Source organism: Oculina patagonica, chromosome 4 (genome assembly GCF_052425735.1).
Source record: "Oculina patagonica isolate OP01 chromosome 4, crgOcupat, whole genome shotgun sequence".
In the NCBI taxonomy this organism is placed as follows: domain Eukaryota; kingdom Metazoa; phylum Cnidaria; class Anthozoa; order Scleractinia; family Oculinidae; genus Oculina; species Oculina patagonica.
The window spans coordinates 50,414,943-50,428,526 of NC_135761.1; the positions used below are offsets into that span (position 1 = coordinate 50,414,943).

The following is a 13,584-nucleotide window of genomic DNA, read 5'->3' on the forward strand; positions in this document are numbered from 1 at the left end:
AGAATAAAATATGGCTTAGGCTTCTTTATTTACTTTATGGTCATATAGACTTTAGACACCGCGAGTGAAATGTTTAATTAAAAATATGTACAAAAAGAGCGAGTAAACAACATAAAAAGCAGAAAACAGTTTACGGGAAGACCAGAAAACTGACACAATTTCATTCAGTGTTCGACGTAAAATACGGCTAAGCATTTCAGGTAAGTTTGTTACCTCTCAATCTTGATCTTGTCTTTTTGAACTTCACCAACTCTGAGTTCAATTTCGTCTCAGCATAATAAAGTAGTCTCGATGACATCCGTCCCTTGCTTCGTTCGACTCGAACAAGGCGTACACTTTCCAGAAAAGCTATTTGCTTCGGATCTTCCCGTAAACCTTAATTGTTGTCACAATCAAGTTCCAGCAGAATAGAAGAATAAGAGGAGAGGGAAAGAAAAAAAAGTATTTTATGAGTCAAATGAGTCAATGAGTCATGAGTCAATGAGTCAAATCTTAAATTAGAGTTATAAATGTGAAAATTGTGCTACCCTTACTAACAAATTAAAGCTAACCGCAAGCAAACCAGTCAGAGAAGAACTAATCGCAAGCAAACCGGAGTGGAACTAACCGCAAGCGAACCGGAGTGGAACTAATCACAAGCAAACGGGAGTGCAACTAACCGCAAGAAAACCAGAGTAGAACTAACCGTATAAGCAATGTGAAGTGCTTGTAAATAAGCTTACATGTATAAAGGGAAACCATGGTTAAATAGATAATATCCCACTTTGTGTAAAAATCATCTTCACTCATTGTGTCAAGACTCATAGACTCATTTGACTCATAAAACAGGGGACCTCTGTCGAGGAAAATATTCGAAAGAAAATTCTCTCGCTCGCTTTCCTTGCATGTTTCATTGAACTAAAGCAGGGAACACCGCGCCACAATTTTTCCCGTCTCCTCATAATTTCACTTCGTTTACATCAAAATGAAATGTCCAGTTGATTTATACTTAAAAAGGAATTTAATAAAACAATTATTCCATTCGCCCTTGTTGGATACGAGTGGTTATAGCCAACGAACAGTCAACGACGCGCGTAGCACTCGAGGAAAGCTGACGAAAAGCAATAAAATATGATTTTTCTATGTTTTATACCCTGATAAAACATAGGTTTTTAGCCAATCAAAGCTCGCGTAGACTCCTATCTATATTATAATTTGAAATAAAAACGTACACGAGTCAGAGCCATCCCCGTAATGCCCCTCAAAACACGAACCAAGCCACGCAATTGACCTGCTACAGACGTTAACGTTTAGTTATTACCGATTGTTTTCCAACCTCTAAAACTTTTAAGGATAATTGATAAGAGATTAATAAGCTGAGAAGCGTCAGGGTATTAAAAGAAAATCGCATGAACTCTAAGTAGTAGCCCGACGTTGTTCTTTTTGAAACATGCAAAGTTCGCAGTACGTGGACTTCGAATTCTTCCGTTGTTTTCCTTAACTGTTTCACAATACGTTACTTATGATTCATACAGTAATTAAAATGTACACTGTAAGAATCGAAAAACAGTAAACGCCTTATTTCCTTATTTCCGGTCATTTTTTATAAACTTCCGATAACTCGAACTCCCGATAACTTAAACCTTTAAGAGTCGAGTTATCGGTAGTCGATTGTAGATGTAAGGTTGAGTCTGCACCCGAGCCCAGTGGCCTATCAGGCCGGAGCTTATCCCGGTTTCATTAGCATGAAACAAATGGGAGTGTTGCTTTCTTTTCCCCTAGTCCATCGCAGTGTTACCCCAGCAGTAAATTTGGTGGTACCTATTTATACACCTGGGTGGAGAGAGGCACTATGAGAGTTAAGTGTCTTGCCCAAGATCACAACAGTACGCAGTGATCCCAGCCAGGGCTCGAACCCGGATCGCTCAATTCGGAGTCCAGCACGCGCACTCACCATTAGGCCACCGTGCCTCTCACAGCCTCCTGCAAACTTATAAAAATAGATCCAAAAGAAATCGAAAAATTATTTCATTTATGTAAAGACTTTAAAGCGAATTTTGAAAACTGTATGAAGAGTGTCGACAGTAATGTGTAATTAAATGAGTTTAACTTTACTAAGCTCTGTGCTCGGTTAAAAGACGAACTGTATCTAGACCTTCCTATCTAAAACAAACCCGACTTCGTCACTTGCGCTGGTTACGAGTATGTGTTTTGAGCTCTGGCAATTTCATCCCGCTATCTTTGTCGGTTAGGATTTTGAATTGCAGTTGTAAACTTTGGTTTGCGTATAACGACACTCAACTGAAAACCAACCAAATGTTTTATATTGGAAGTAACCTCATTATTTTTAATTCAAATTATCTGTTATTAAAAGTCTACACTCCTAGAAAATAACTGTTGGAACTTCACCGTAACATGCACATAGAGTATTACATTTAATACTTAAACTCCTAAACGCATGCATACAAACTTTGGTACAGTATAAGTCTAGCTTGCTTCTCCTTCTTTAATGTCGCACGTTTTACGGACATCCTTTTTAATGAGCAATTGTGTTGGAGATCAACATCGTGAAAGCAAAGGGGGAGGGGGTGGGGGAGGAAATTGATCATGGCAATTAATCCTGACTTCTGCGGGTCCACTTGCGTCGTTTTAGTGTTATTAGGGACCTTCAGATCAGAGTACGAGTGCAAGATTGAGTACGAGTACGACTTTTCAAACCAAGCGCTTATACTTTCGATTATCAATTTTCACACCAATCTCGTACCGATAGTCTCCTTTTCATCTGGTCAGCAACAGGGGGGGGGGGGGGGGGGGGGGGGAGTGAGTTTTCTGAGAACGCAACTTGTCTGAAATTTAAATTCGAAAGTAGTACCCCGGTTTACTCCATCGCTTACTTGTCTTCCGATCTGACGGTCCCTATTTTGTTCTCATCTGTCATCAGATACAAATAGCTAGCCTAATGTGGTAAATTAACGATTAATTAACGATTTGGTTCGCCCCGACAATAATTTTTTTTCAAAACGTGACATCTAAAATCAATAGCAATAATTAATATACAACAAGCATGCATTTGTCCGTCAAAAGATAGACGTGCCACTATTTTCTTCAATGACTCAGTATAGTTTCGGTTACGAAATTTAAAGGTTAATTACAGTTACTGTATGTGGCCCTTGGTCCGGACGAAAAGACGCGAACGTGTATTTCTCAGCTTAGAAGAAGTGCAGTGAGCTGAAATTTGTCCTGTAAATTACCGTGACATTCAGCTAACATGCGGAAAGAAAACAGCTTCTGTGCTTACTCGATTACTCTGTAATATCGAAAACAGTGGTTCGGTTTGACGGCCCTAGGTCCGGACAGCGGGTCCTTGGTCCGGACAGCGCGCAATATTTACGCAATAATTGTTTAAAATCCAATCTAAAGAAGCTTTTTGCACATTTTGTATATGCTTTAGTGGAATTCAGAAAAATAAAATAAAAATTTGAGGGAAGAGAGGTTTATTTCGTCTCATCCACAATATGCAGTGGATATAAACTATAGCGCTTACAATCCTGATAAACGTGATTTGCAAAGTTTGATTTAAATTCTCCTTTTAGTTTTATTTTTGTAAATTGAAGTTTATTATGCCTTAGAACTTAAACTTAAAGGTATAACTTTTGTCAGACTTTTGTTCTTTCAGTATTATTTGGCTTGCCACCTTCAAACTTTTTAAGTTATATTTGGTTGCCGTCAGTGTCCGGACCAAGGACCTAGTCTGCAAAATTTTTTTTTCCTAACGGAAAAATACTAGATGAACCGAAAGTGTCCGGACCAAGGGCTGTCCGGATTTAGGGCCACATACTGTAGTCCCTATAAATTGTACAACAAAAGCTTCTCAAAAAGCAAAATTCAACTGGCAATTCACTGATGGTAGTTTTTTTCGTTTTTTTCATCGAAAATTTGCTCGAATCTAAGACAAGTAAATCATTGCTTCCTTTTACTTGGAGCATACTAATTAGTCCAAGCTCCGTGTTGGATACGGGATGGTTAAAACCAACTCGATGTGGTTAAGTCTTTCTTACCCAACGCGCGCTCTATAATAGCGCTGTTGTTGTTGTTGTTGTCTTTACCTTAAAAAAGGCTTAACAAGTTTTTAGAAGTTCATATCCATGCTTTACACTCATTTTTTTTCTTTTCAGATCAATTTCCCCTGTGCATTTCAATCATATGTCTCTACTAAGGGCTGCTGGCGTTTAAAGACAGCGTGCTTGAGAAGTAAGTAAGCGCAATGCTTGTTCGGCTTTCGCCCAACGGATTAATCTCCCGATGCCTGGAGAGCCTGCCATTGCAGCTGAAAAATGTTAGTTCGGAAATTGCTTTTCTATAATCTTGCATTCTAAGACAGTAAATGATAAAATTAATGAACGAATTCCCGAACTGAAGAAGCTTAACTACGAAAACAACTACAATGTGTATATTCCTACATGACACACACATATTAACCACAATAACTAAAACTTGGAAAGGAAGCCATGTCAACACAAATGCCCCGGTGATCAAAAATAATGTCTTAGACAACCTGGCCTCACGCCTCGCCCTAACTTCATTTTGTAGTCGAGAAGCTTGTTTTCTCCAAATGCCGCAGTAAGCACTGCAAGTTATCAACAAAGGAGTAGATAAGCTGATAGTGATAACAATTAGGAACTGCAGATTTTTCATGACAGAAAAGTCAAGTAGCACTCGAGTTGAAGTTACAATAAGGGACAGGATCCACGGCGTTACCATGGCAATGATGTAGCTATGTGAGGATAACTGCAAATGACGAAGCGGTCGAGCGATAGCGTGGAGTCTTTCGAGAGAGATAACTGTCAGTGTGAAAATGGAACAGAGACCTGTAAACATATCCACGCAATCATATATGACTCGTGGTATCAGTGTCTCCACAGAGATGACCGCTATCATATAAATCGGTATTGTAAATAATCCAACCAACAGATCAGCTATGGCCAAGTCAATTAACAGGTAATGAGAGCGTTTGCGAAGCCTTCGCTTGAGAAGAACTAAAATAGTCAGAAGGTTGCATATGATGATTGTAATTGCTGTGACTCCAAAACACACAGTCCAGAACCAGTTCCAACTGTTGAAGTTCATGATGAATGCACAATTAGACAGCTGCCTGCAATGGAGAACAGAAACTTTTGTTTCTTCTTTAATTAAGGATCAACTGGATGTGATTTTTTAGTAATATTTTTTTTAATGTTAATTTTATTTATCCATACATCCAACGGTCCGTTCGTTCGTTTGTTCGTTTGTCCGTCTGTTCGTTATAAGTCTAATACATCATCGACTGACAACAACTTTTCACTTGACTCTGAAGATGACTTCCGCTCAGGTTGTTGAAACGTCAGTCACCAACTACAGTTCTTCTCAAAACTACTCTCACCCAAACGATCACACTTTACAACCTTATAATAAATTCTTGTTAAATACAATTGCAGATGGAAATGAAACATTTGCATGAAGTCAGGATTCTTGACAGGATTCTTAAACGCTCTGGCAGAAAAAAAAAATCCACTGCTTCTTTTAGAATGGAATTGTACCCTTTTTTCTATGTCACCCATCTGAACCAGGTCAGATCGTACGTTTCGTATAATTTCATCATACGGAACTTCTAAATCCATCATTAACTGAGGTGTTTGCTTTATATAAAACAAGAAGAACAAATTTAGCGTCGTCTGTTCACCATCGATTAAGTTTGATATTAAATGATTTCTAACATCTCGAAAGGATTAGTTTTGTAAAGTGCATTTATATAGCTCAATTTATTGACGTCGCCGTCGTCCATAAGACAATACACATCTTAAGCACTGTGCCTTTGGCGACATGACGGGACCCGCGCGAGTTTCCCGCGTCCACTGCTGTTGCCGTCCAGCCCTTCCTTCCTCATATCTTTAGGTCCCTATTAACCAGTCAGGGCCGGGTTGTTCAAAGCGCGGTTAAGCTAATCCAGGATAAGGATGAGTTTTGATTTTAGTTTTTTAACTTCTTGGTGAGGGTTTCTGTTTACATTTTATGTCCTCCAATTTTGTCGTCAACCAATCGCAAATTTCACAAAATATAAGCAATAAAAACAATTTATACAAGATGAATTGAACCCTCGATCAACTCTTAATCCTGCATGGTTTAGTGTAAGTCGGCTTTCAAAGAACCCGGCCCAGAGCATGCACTTCGTGAAGCTATGTTGTAAACATGCTGGCATGTCCAGTTTGAACAGGATGCTTGAACATATTTCCTAACCTTATGATGTGAAATGTAAGAGTTTTTGCTTGGCAACATTGAAAGGTTTAAGTGTATTCCAATGTGGCAGATTTTTATTTTAAATTCTATAAATGTGAAAATTCAGTAATGCGAAATTATTTATATCCAGAAAATGTTTTGTTTTCTCGCCTCATGACAAGTCTGTCTTATTTGAAGAGGCCCTGTTAGGGTAAATTCGACAAGCGACACTGCGTTTAAACAGCAACATGGAAGAAATAAAATGGCGAGGAACGACAAGACTTTTTTTTTGCGACAGCGAAGAAAAGAATTAAATAAGAGTACTAAGGCGAATCTATTGGTTTTTTAAATGTTCGACGGCGAACTCATGTAGTTACAAATTCCTTGCGTCAACAGCATGCAGGGCATGCATTAAGTTCTTTAGTGAAGTAGATTAAATTAACTTTAACGGCTCTCTTAAAATGCATGAAAAACTTCTGCTTTGTGTACTTTGTTCAGAGTCAGAAAGTTCTGCTCTGTGTACCTAGGTTACTCGGCTATTGTGTTCTAAAGTTAGACACGTCGTGTTTTGATCTGTCAAATAAGTAAATTAATCTAAACGCTCTTTCAAAATGCAAGAGAAACTCCTGCTCCGTGTACTAGTTTTGAGTCACGTCGTTTTTTAATAGAAAAATTACGCTCGGTTTTAATTGGTCGCGATCGATTTAACTGCCTTTTTAAAATACCAGAGAAATTCCTGCTCGGTGTACCGAGCTTACTCGCGTCTTTTTTAATTGGTTGGAAAGTTAAAATATTTGAGAAATTTCTGCTCTTTTGCTCATGCCGTCTTAACACGAAATGACGAAATTACGACAGCGACATGTGGACCATTCTCTTAGTTGCGACATGACAAGCTTTGAAATTGAGACGGGAGACATGTATACCTACCCTAACAGGGCCTCTTTGAACGCATCGCATTAAGTGTATTCCAATGTGGTAGATGTTTATATCTTAAATTCTATGAGTATGAAAATTAAGTAATGCGAAATTATTTATATCCAGAAATGCTTTGTTTTCTCGCCTCATGACAAGTTTGTTTTATCTGAACGCATCGAAATCTTGATCATTTGATCTATCTTATAAAAATATTGTTAAAGTGGGAAAGAAACCCTAACGCTTGTTACTTCCGTAAAAGTCTTACTACTATAAGTAGTGAAAATTTTGCAATAACCTATCTTTACCAAGACAAACATAAGTGTACCCCGGAACACAGGCATGATATTTCTAATGACGGAGCATAAACAGGAAAATAAAAGTCATTGTTTCAGTGTTGTATTTATAAACCAGTACCGCGTTCTATGTGAAGAGCTTGATCGATTAGTAGTTTCACATTTAAATTTGAACTATATATATACTGAACTGACATAGCGCCTGATCTGACATTCACACGCTAAGTAGACTAAAAGATTTTATTCAACTTACCTTACTTTTGTAGATTCTCTCTTATGATCGAAAGAAACCTGAACACTTACAGTCAAACGACAGTCATAAACTAAGACGCCCAGACACTTTTACGCCATCCGATTTTAGGTAACCAATCCATAATCAAATAGTAATGCATGCTAATGACATTTTACATATCATGCAGACATAAGTTATAATTTATAATTAACTAGGCATTTATGCTTCGCCTCATTGATTATTCGCTCAAAAACTCAGGCCTTTAAGTTAGTAAATAATAATAATGAATATTACAGCTGTGTCCATTCATTCAGGTTACATTATCTTCAATTCATATACTGAGAAAAAAATTGTGTGACCGCCGGTGAAAGTGTTCAAAACCAGCAGCCCTATATTGGCTCAAGCCATCCTAATTTATACTCTTTTTATATCGCGTTGTGTATATGTTTATTAATTGAATGTATATCCAGCTTGCTTTTGCATTTAAAACAACGCCTTTCGCCTTAAATCAATTTCCTCTTGAACGTAATGTACGATTTATGCAATAGTATAGTTTCACTAGACCTGCATTCTGGCGGAGTTTTAGAAGATTCCCGAATGTTCTTCCAATTTTGCACGCCTCGAGCTCCGGGTGATACTTATTAACAACAGCTCTTACATGTTCCTGTTTTTCATTTCCATGACATTATCTTATCAAAAACTTATTAGCCTTGACAGGTGCAAAATGTGCGTGATGTTCTTTTGGTTGTTTTGGCTTTAAAGAATGTTAATGCGAGAGTGGTACAATAAATAGCTTTTCTCTGGCCTTTTTGCTGCAAATACTCCAACGACATATCGAAAGAGGTCGATACGACCTGACAACTAGTCATCGCAAAAAAAGGAAAGCTGAAATTTAATATATATCCTACTTTCTTTTTCCTCTATATATTTTTTTTAATTTTACGAAACCCATACCACCTTTTGACTTTTCTAAGTTTACCTTCAGCATTAAAGCGTCAAATGCGTGTCTTGTGCTTGATTTATTGTCAAAGTGTCTATTTTTGACTTGTTGAGCATTAGCTATTATCTCTCTGTGCATTTTTAATCAGGTGTGTTTACGTCTAATATTTCTCCTCGTTATATCATTTTGGACTTATTTCTAGTGATTCCTGGGTGCTGCAGTGGAGAGACAAATGTTATGTTTTAGGCTTGTGGCAATAGCATACATTATTATCAATACACACGGTCAAATTGAAAACCGCCCGCTTGAAAACATGCACTTTGCGGGCCGCAAATGACTTCTAGCGGGCCGTTAATGCATAAACGGCCCTGCAACTGATTGGTTTTCGGTTCATCATCCGATTAATTTTAACTAATCAGCGTCGCTGACATGGAGAAGCCATTGAAGTGCGTACGCGTATGGCAAGCCTTGAAGTTAACGCAGCCTCGAATAGTATTTTACTGAGCGAATTGTGTTCATAAAGAAAAATCAAAGTCTATTCGTTGTAAACGAAACAAAATGCAGCCAAAAAATTGGTTTTGGAAGCAAATGCTCAAGGTGAAGAGACAGAGAGAGAAGCTTCTTGTTGCCTTGCGAAAAACAAAACTTCGTTCTCTTGATTTGTGTATCTCCGGTCGAGCTAATTTAGATTAAGTATTGTAGGAATTTTACGCCAAAATTCAATTGGAAAATGTAAGTTTGTAAAGTATAAGTATCTCATCTCATCTCATCTCATCTCTCCCCCGCAGAGGCTCCTCAGAGAGGTGTTCGGTGGGGAGAGTCCGCTGTACGAAAAGAGTGCAGGCGAAATAAAATGGCGAGAGCGGCCGCGAGAGCCTCTGCCAGTTGCCACACCCAACATGGCCGCCATCCGGGGAGGTAACCTTTCTATTAGTGGGGGGTGGTGTATATGTTACTACCATATGTCAGTTAAATGACTGTTAATATCATGTCTGGAATCGGTTCTGAAGTTAATTACGCGATGCACGACAAGCAGAGGCAACAAGAACGCATTCAGATGCCGGCGTGGAAATGTGGAAAAGTTTTATTTTGCACAAAGATTGTAGTTTTATTAAATCTGTTTTGTTGTGTGGCGAACAACAAATTTAACAAGCAAAGGATTCGATTTGGAAACTTCTGGCAGCTAAAACTTCTATAAACAGATTTTTTCTTTCTTGAAAGAGAAGAGAACAAGTAGGTTTGTTTTGAAGAATGTTAATTCAGATACGTATAAACAGATTCTCAGGTGGGCATTCGATTGCGAAGTTTCAACGTCAATTCTTTACCGTACGAACTAAGTAAACCAATCGAAATATAAACTTAAATTCTGTTTCTTCGCAAACAGCTGCTTAAACTTGTGTAGAAACTATGCACACACTCATCTCACTCGCATTTTTCTGTACGAAATAATGCTTGCTTTGTGGTTGTTGTGTTACTCGACCAAACGATCAAAGACATTAAGCTGGTTAATATTTAAAGCGAACTGCAACATGTAGGAAATTAAACACGAAATACAAGAGGTATATTTACCATCAACAGATATCTCCTCGAGTGGGAAGTCAAGCTATTTGAAGTTTTTCCCAACTGACGCTTGACCTCCATAGGACAACAATTGTCCCACACGACTCCCCACAAGTTTCAGGGGGGACTTCGGATACAAAGATTTTGGTTTTCTTCAGAAAAAATGAAAACTTTTCGGAGAAATAACGGTCCCTTCTTGAAGTCACAAACTTTCCGCTGATTTTTACCACGTTCCAAGCTGCCAAAGTCGGCGAGGGCTTAGAAATTCATCAATGTACCAGAAAACGACAAGGATGTTCGAGAAAACGACAAGCTTCTGGCAGAGGTTCCCCGCGAAGTAGATCTCGATCTTTTGCGCCTGTACTCACCTTGCCAAGCGGATTTTTACAACGAACGCCCCATCGGGAACCTCTGCGGAGGAGAGAGATCTCATCTTACTTCAATGAAGTATTGTTTACAGACAGCAATTGTAACAGACAGCAATTTTAATGCATTTTATATTGCCCTTAACGTGCCAACGAAAGATTTTGTCTGCGTTATTTTTTCATTCTAATTAGTCTTTACGGAATCACAGAGATCCTACATGTGTAGTATTAATAACAGAGATTTTAAACTCTGTTTAAATAGGTGAACTACTATTGCGAACTTCCTATTCATGAATTACGCTCAAGAAGGTCAATGAGATCAATTTGTCCCTTCTGTAACGTTTCTATTGTATTATGTCGTATTATGTGTTACTTAGATGCCATGTGCTTGAAAAGGAAACAAGCCTTATACTTGTAGGAGCATCGGTCAACGGGTAAAGCTCTCGACGTGAGATTAGACTGCATCTGCACCTGGCAAGTATATTGAAGAGCGCATTTCTATACCTTTGCATTCTTATGCAATAAATAATGCAATTGCTGAAAGAATTGCCATACTGAAGAAGCTTAATCGCGTAGACAACTACAGCGGGAACGCTCTTACATGGCGAACACATATTCAACACAATTACTAGCACTTGGAATGGCAGCCATGTCAATACAAAAGTTCCTGTTATCAAAAGCAGGGTCTTGGACAGCTTAACCTCGCTCCCTGCTGTTACTCCATTTTGTAGTCGAGAAGCTTGCTTTCTCCAGATGACACCGTAAGAAGCACAATAGATCAACAAAGGTGTTGTTAAGCTGATAATCATAACAACAACAAATTGGTGGATTTTCATGACGGGAAATACAAGCAATAGTCGAGTCGAGGTGACAATAAGGGAAAGGACCCACGGCGTTACCATGGCAATGACGTAGCTATTCGAGGAGAGCTGACGATGACGCAATGGCCGAGCAATAGCGTTTAGTCTTTCAAGAGAAATAACAGCCAAGGTAAAAATTGAGCAAAAACCTGTAAACATATCCACACAATCAAATACGAGTCGTGACACCAGTTTCTCCCGAGACATGACCGTCATCATATAAATCGGAATTGCAAATAATCCAACCAACAGATCAGCTATGGCCAAATCAATTAACAGGTAATGACAACGTTTTCGAAGCCTTCGCTTGAGAAGAACTGAAATGGACAGTGAGTTACCAACAATGGTTAAAAACGCTATTGATCCAAAGCACATGTTCCAGAACGGGTTCCATTTGTTTAAGTCTATAATGACGTACTCGATTAGGCAGATATCTGCATCAAGGAACAAACAACGCTAACTAAAGTAAATGTATGATAGTTTCTGTAATGACGACGTTATCTACAACAAACACAAAATGTTTCATATTCAATTGTAAACTGTTCTGAAATGACGTCCGGCACTTATTACGCCAGATATGTAATTTGATTAATGGTGCCATTCGGTATTGCAAGAAAAGAAAGCCAATGTAGCCTTCTTACCTTTTAGTAAATAGAGAACTCGAAATCCACGCTTGAAGTCAAGGAGCAAGGAGCAAACACTTGTTCAGCAACCAGTTATCAACTAATTATTGAAAAGAAACTTTTTTTGTGGGTAAAGAAAAACAATCCAAATTATGTACTTGAAAGTCTTACGTCAATAACCGTCAAAACAAAACAAAAACATATTGTCCAAAAATAGATACCTGGTTTGAACATTGGGTTTTACTTTTCGAGCTTTAAGATTTAAGAAACTTCAGGTGTATATAATTTGCTTATAACAATGTCTTTTCAAAACCGTTGAACCGAATTTATGAATGCGATAAGCAACATCTTTCGCAGGATTTTAAATCTTATTTAAAATTGGAATTGGATTTTTTTATTTCATTTCTTTTAATTATTATTATTGAAAAAGGTAAATACGTAATATGGGAAGGAAAAAGACATGAAAGGTTATAACTGTTATACTATATATTGACTGGTATACAACTATTCCACCTGTCCTTCTTTGCTCGAGGGCTATGACGTCATTCAGCAATGCAATGGATTGACAACGTTAGAAAACATTAAAACGTTACAACGAAGCACCCGCCAACTACTTTGTTCCTATGACAGTTTTTATTAGGCGCAAAAGGAAAATGTATCTTTCTTCGTTTTTGCAAGTAGTTGACGATAAAGGAAGAGGACTCCGTCGATCGTATATCCATATCAAAATTCCGGTGTCTAATAACAACTTGGCTTTAAGCGAATAATGGAAAGTGCATCTTTAAGAAAAGTGCATCTTTCTTTGTTTGTGCAAGTAATTAACGATTAAGGACTAGGTCTCAGTCGATCGTATATCCATATCAAAATTCCGGTATTTAATAGAAACTTGGCTTTAAGCAAGTGATGGAAACTGCATCTTTAAGGAAAGTGTATCTTCCTTTTTTTGTGCAAGTAGTTAATTATTAAGGAAGAAGCCCCCGTCCATCTAATATCCATATCAATATACCGGTGTCTGACAGAAGTTTGGCTTTAAGCGAATAAGGAAAAGTGCATTTTCAAGGAAAAGTGCATCCGATTAATTTTAACCAATCAAAAAATTTTTTAACCAATCAGCGTCGCAAGCGGGAAAACCATTCAAGCGCGTACGCGTACAGCGAGCCTTGAAGTTAACGCAGCCTCGAAGAGTTTGTCACTGAGCGAATTGTGTTCGTAAAGAAAAATCAAAGTCTATTCGTTGTAAATGGAACAAAATGCAGCCAAAAAAATCGGATTTAGAAGCAAATGCGAAAGGTAAAGAGACATCTCATCTCATCTCATCACATCTCATCGGATCTGATCTGATCTGATCTCAACTCGTCTCATCTCATTTCATCTCATCGCATCTCATTACATCACATCTCATTACATCTCATCTCAACTCATCTTATCTCATCTCACCTCATCTCATCTCACCTCATCTCATCTCATCTCATCTCATCTCATCTCATCTCATCTCATCTCATCTCATCTCATCTCATCTCATCTCATCTCATCTCATCTCACCTCACCTCATCTCATCTCATCTC

At 38.2% G+C, this 13,584-nt stretch overlaps 3 protein-coding genes across 3 annotated transcripts in view; all 3 read right to left on the reverse strand.

Annotated features, from left to right (window-relative positions):
* Positions 1–13,584, reverse strand: part of LOC144650453 (uncharacterized) — a 163,867-nt gene that overhangs the window by 12,275 nt on the left and 138,008 nt on the right. The window lies entirely within an intron of this gene.
* LOC144648552 (histamine H2 receptor-like) lies at positions 4,192–7,719 on the reverse strand. Its single transcript, XM_078508079.1, has 2 exons — positions 7,693–7,719; positions 4,192–5,131 (listed from the first exon to the last, which is right to left on the reverse strand). Exon 2 carries the CDS (start codon positions 5,104–5,106, stop codon positions 4,192–4,194), a length of 915 nt encoding a protein of 304 aa, XP_078364205.1. The 5' UTR covers positions 5,107–5,131; positions 7,693–7,719.
* LOC144648554 (adenosine receptor A1-like) lies at positions 10,899–12,253 on the reverse strand. The gene is made up of 2 exons (XM_078508080.1): positions 12,241–12,253; positions 10,899–11,830 (listed from the first exon to the last, which is right to left on the reverse strand). Exons 1-2 carry the CDS (start codon positions 12,251–12,253, stop codon positions 10,899–10,901), a joined length of 945 nt encoding a protein of 314 aa, XP_078364206.1.

Bases quoted from the DNA above. Each gene is read 5' to 3' on its own strand.
- LOC144648552 (XM_078508079.1), bottom strand. From the start codon at position 5,106: ATGAACTTCAACAGTTGGAACTGGTTCTGGACTGTGTGTTTTGGAGTC.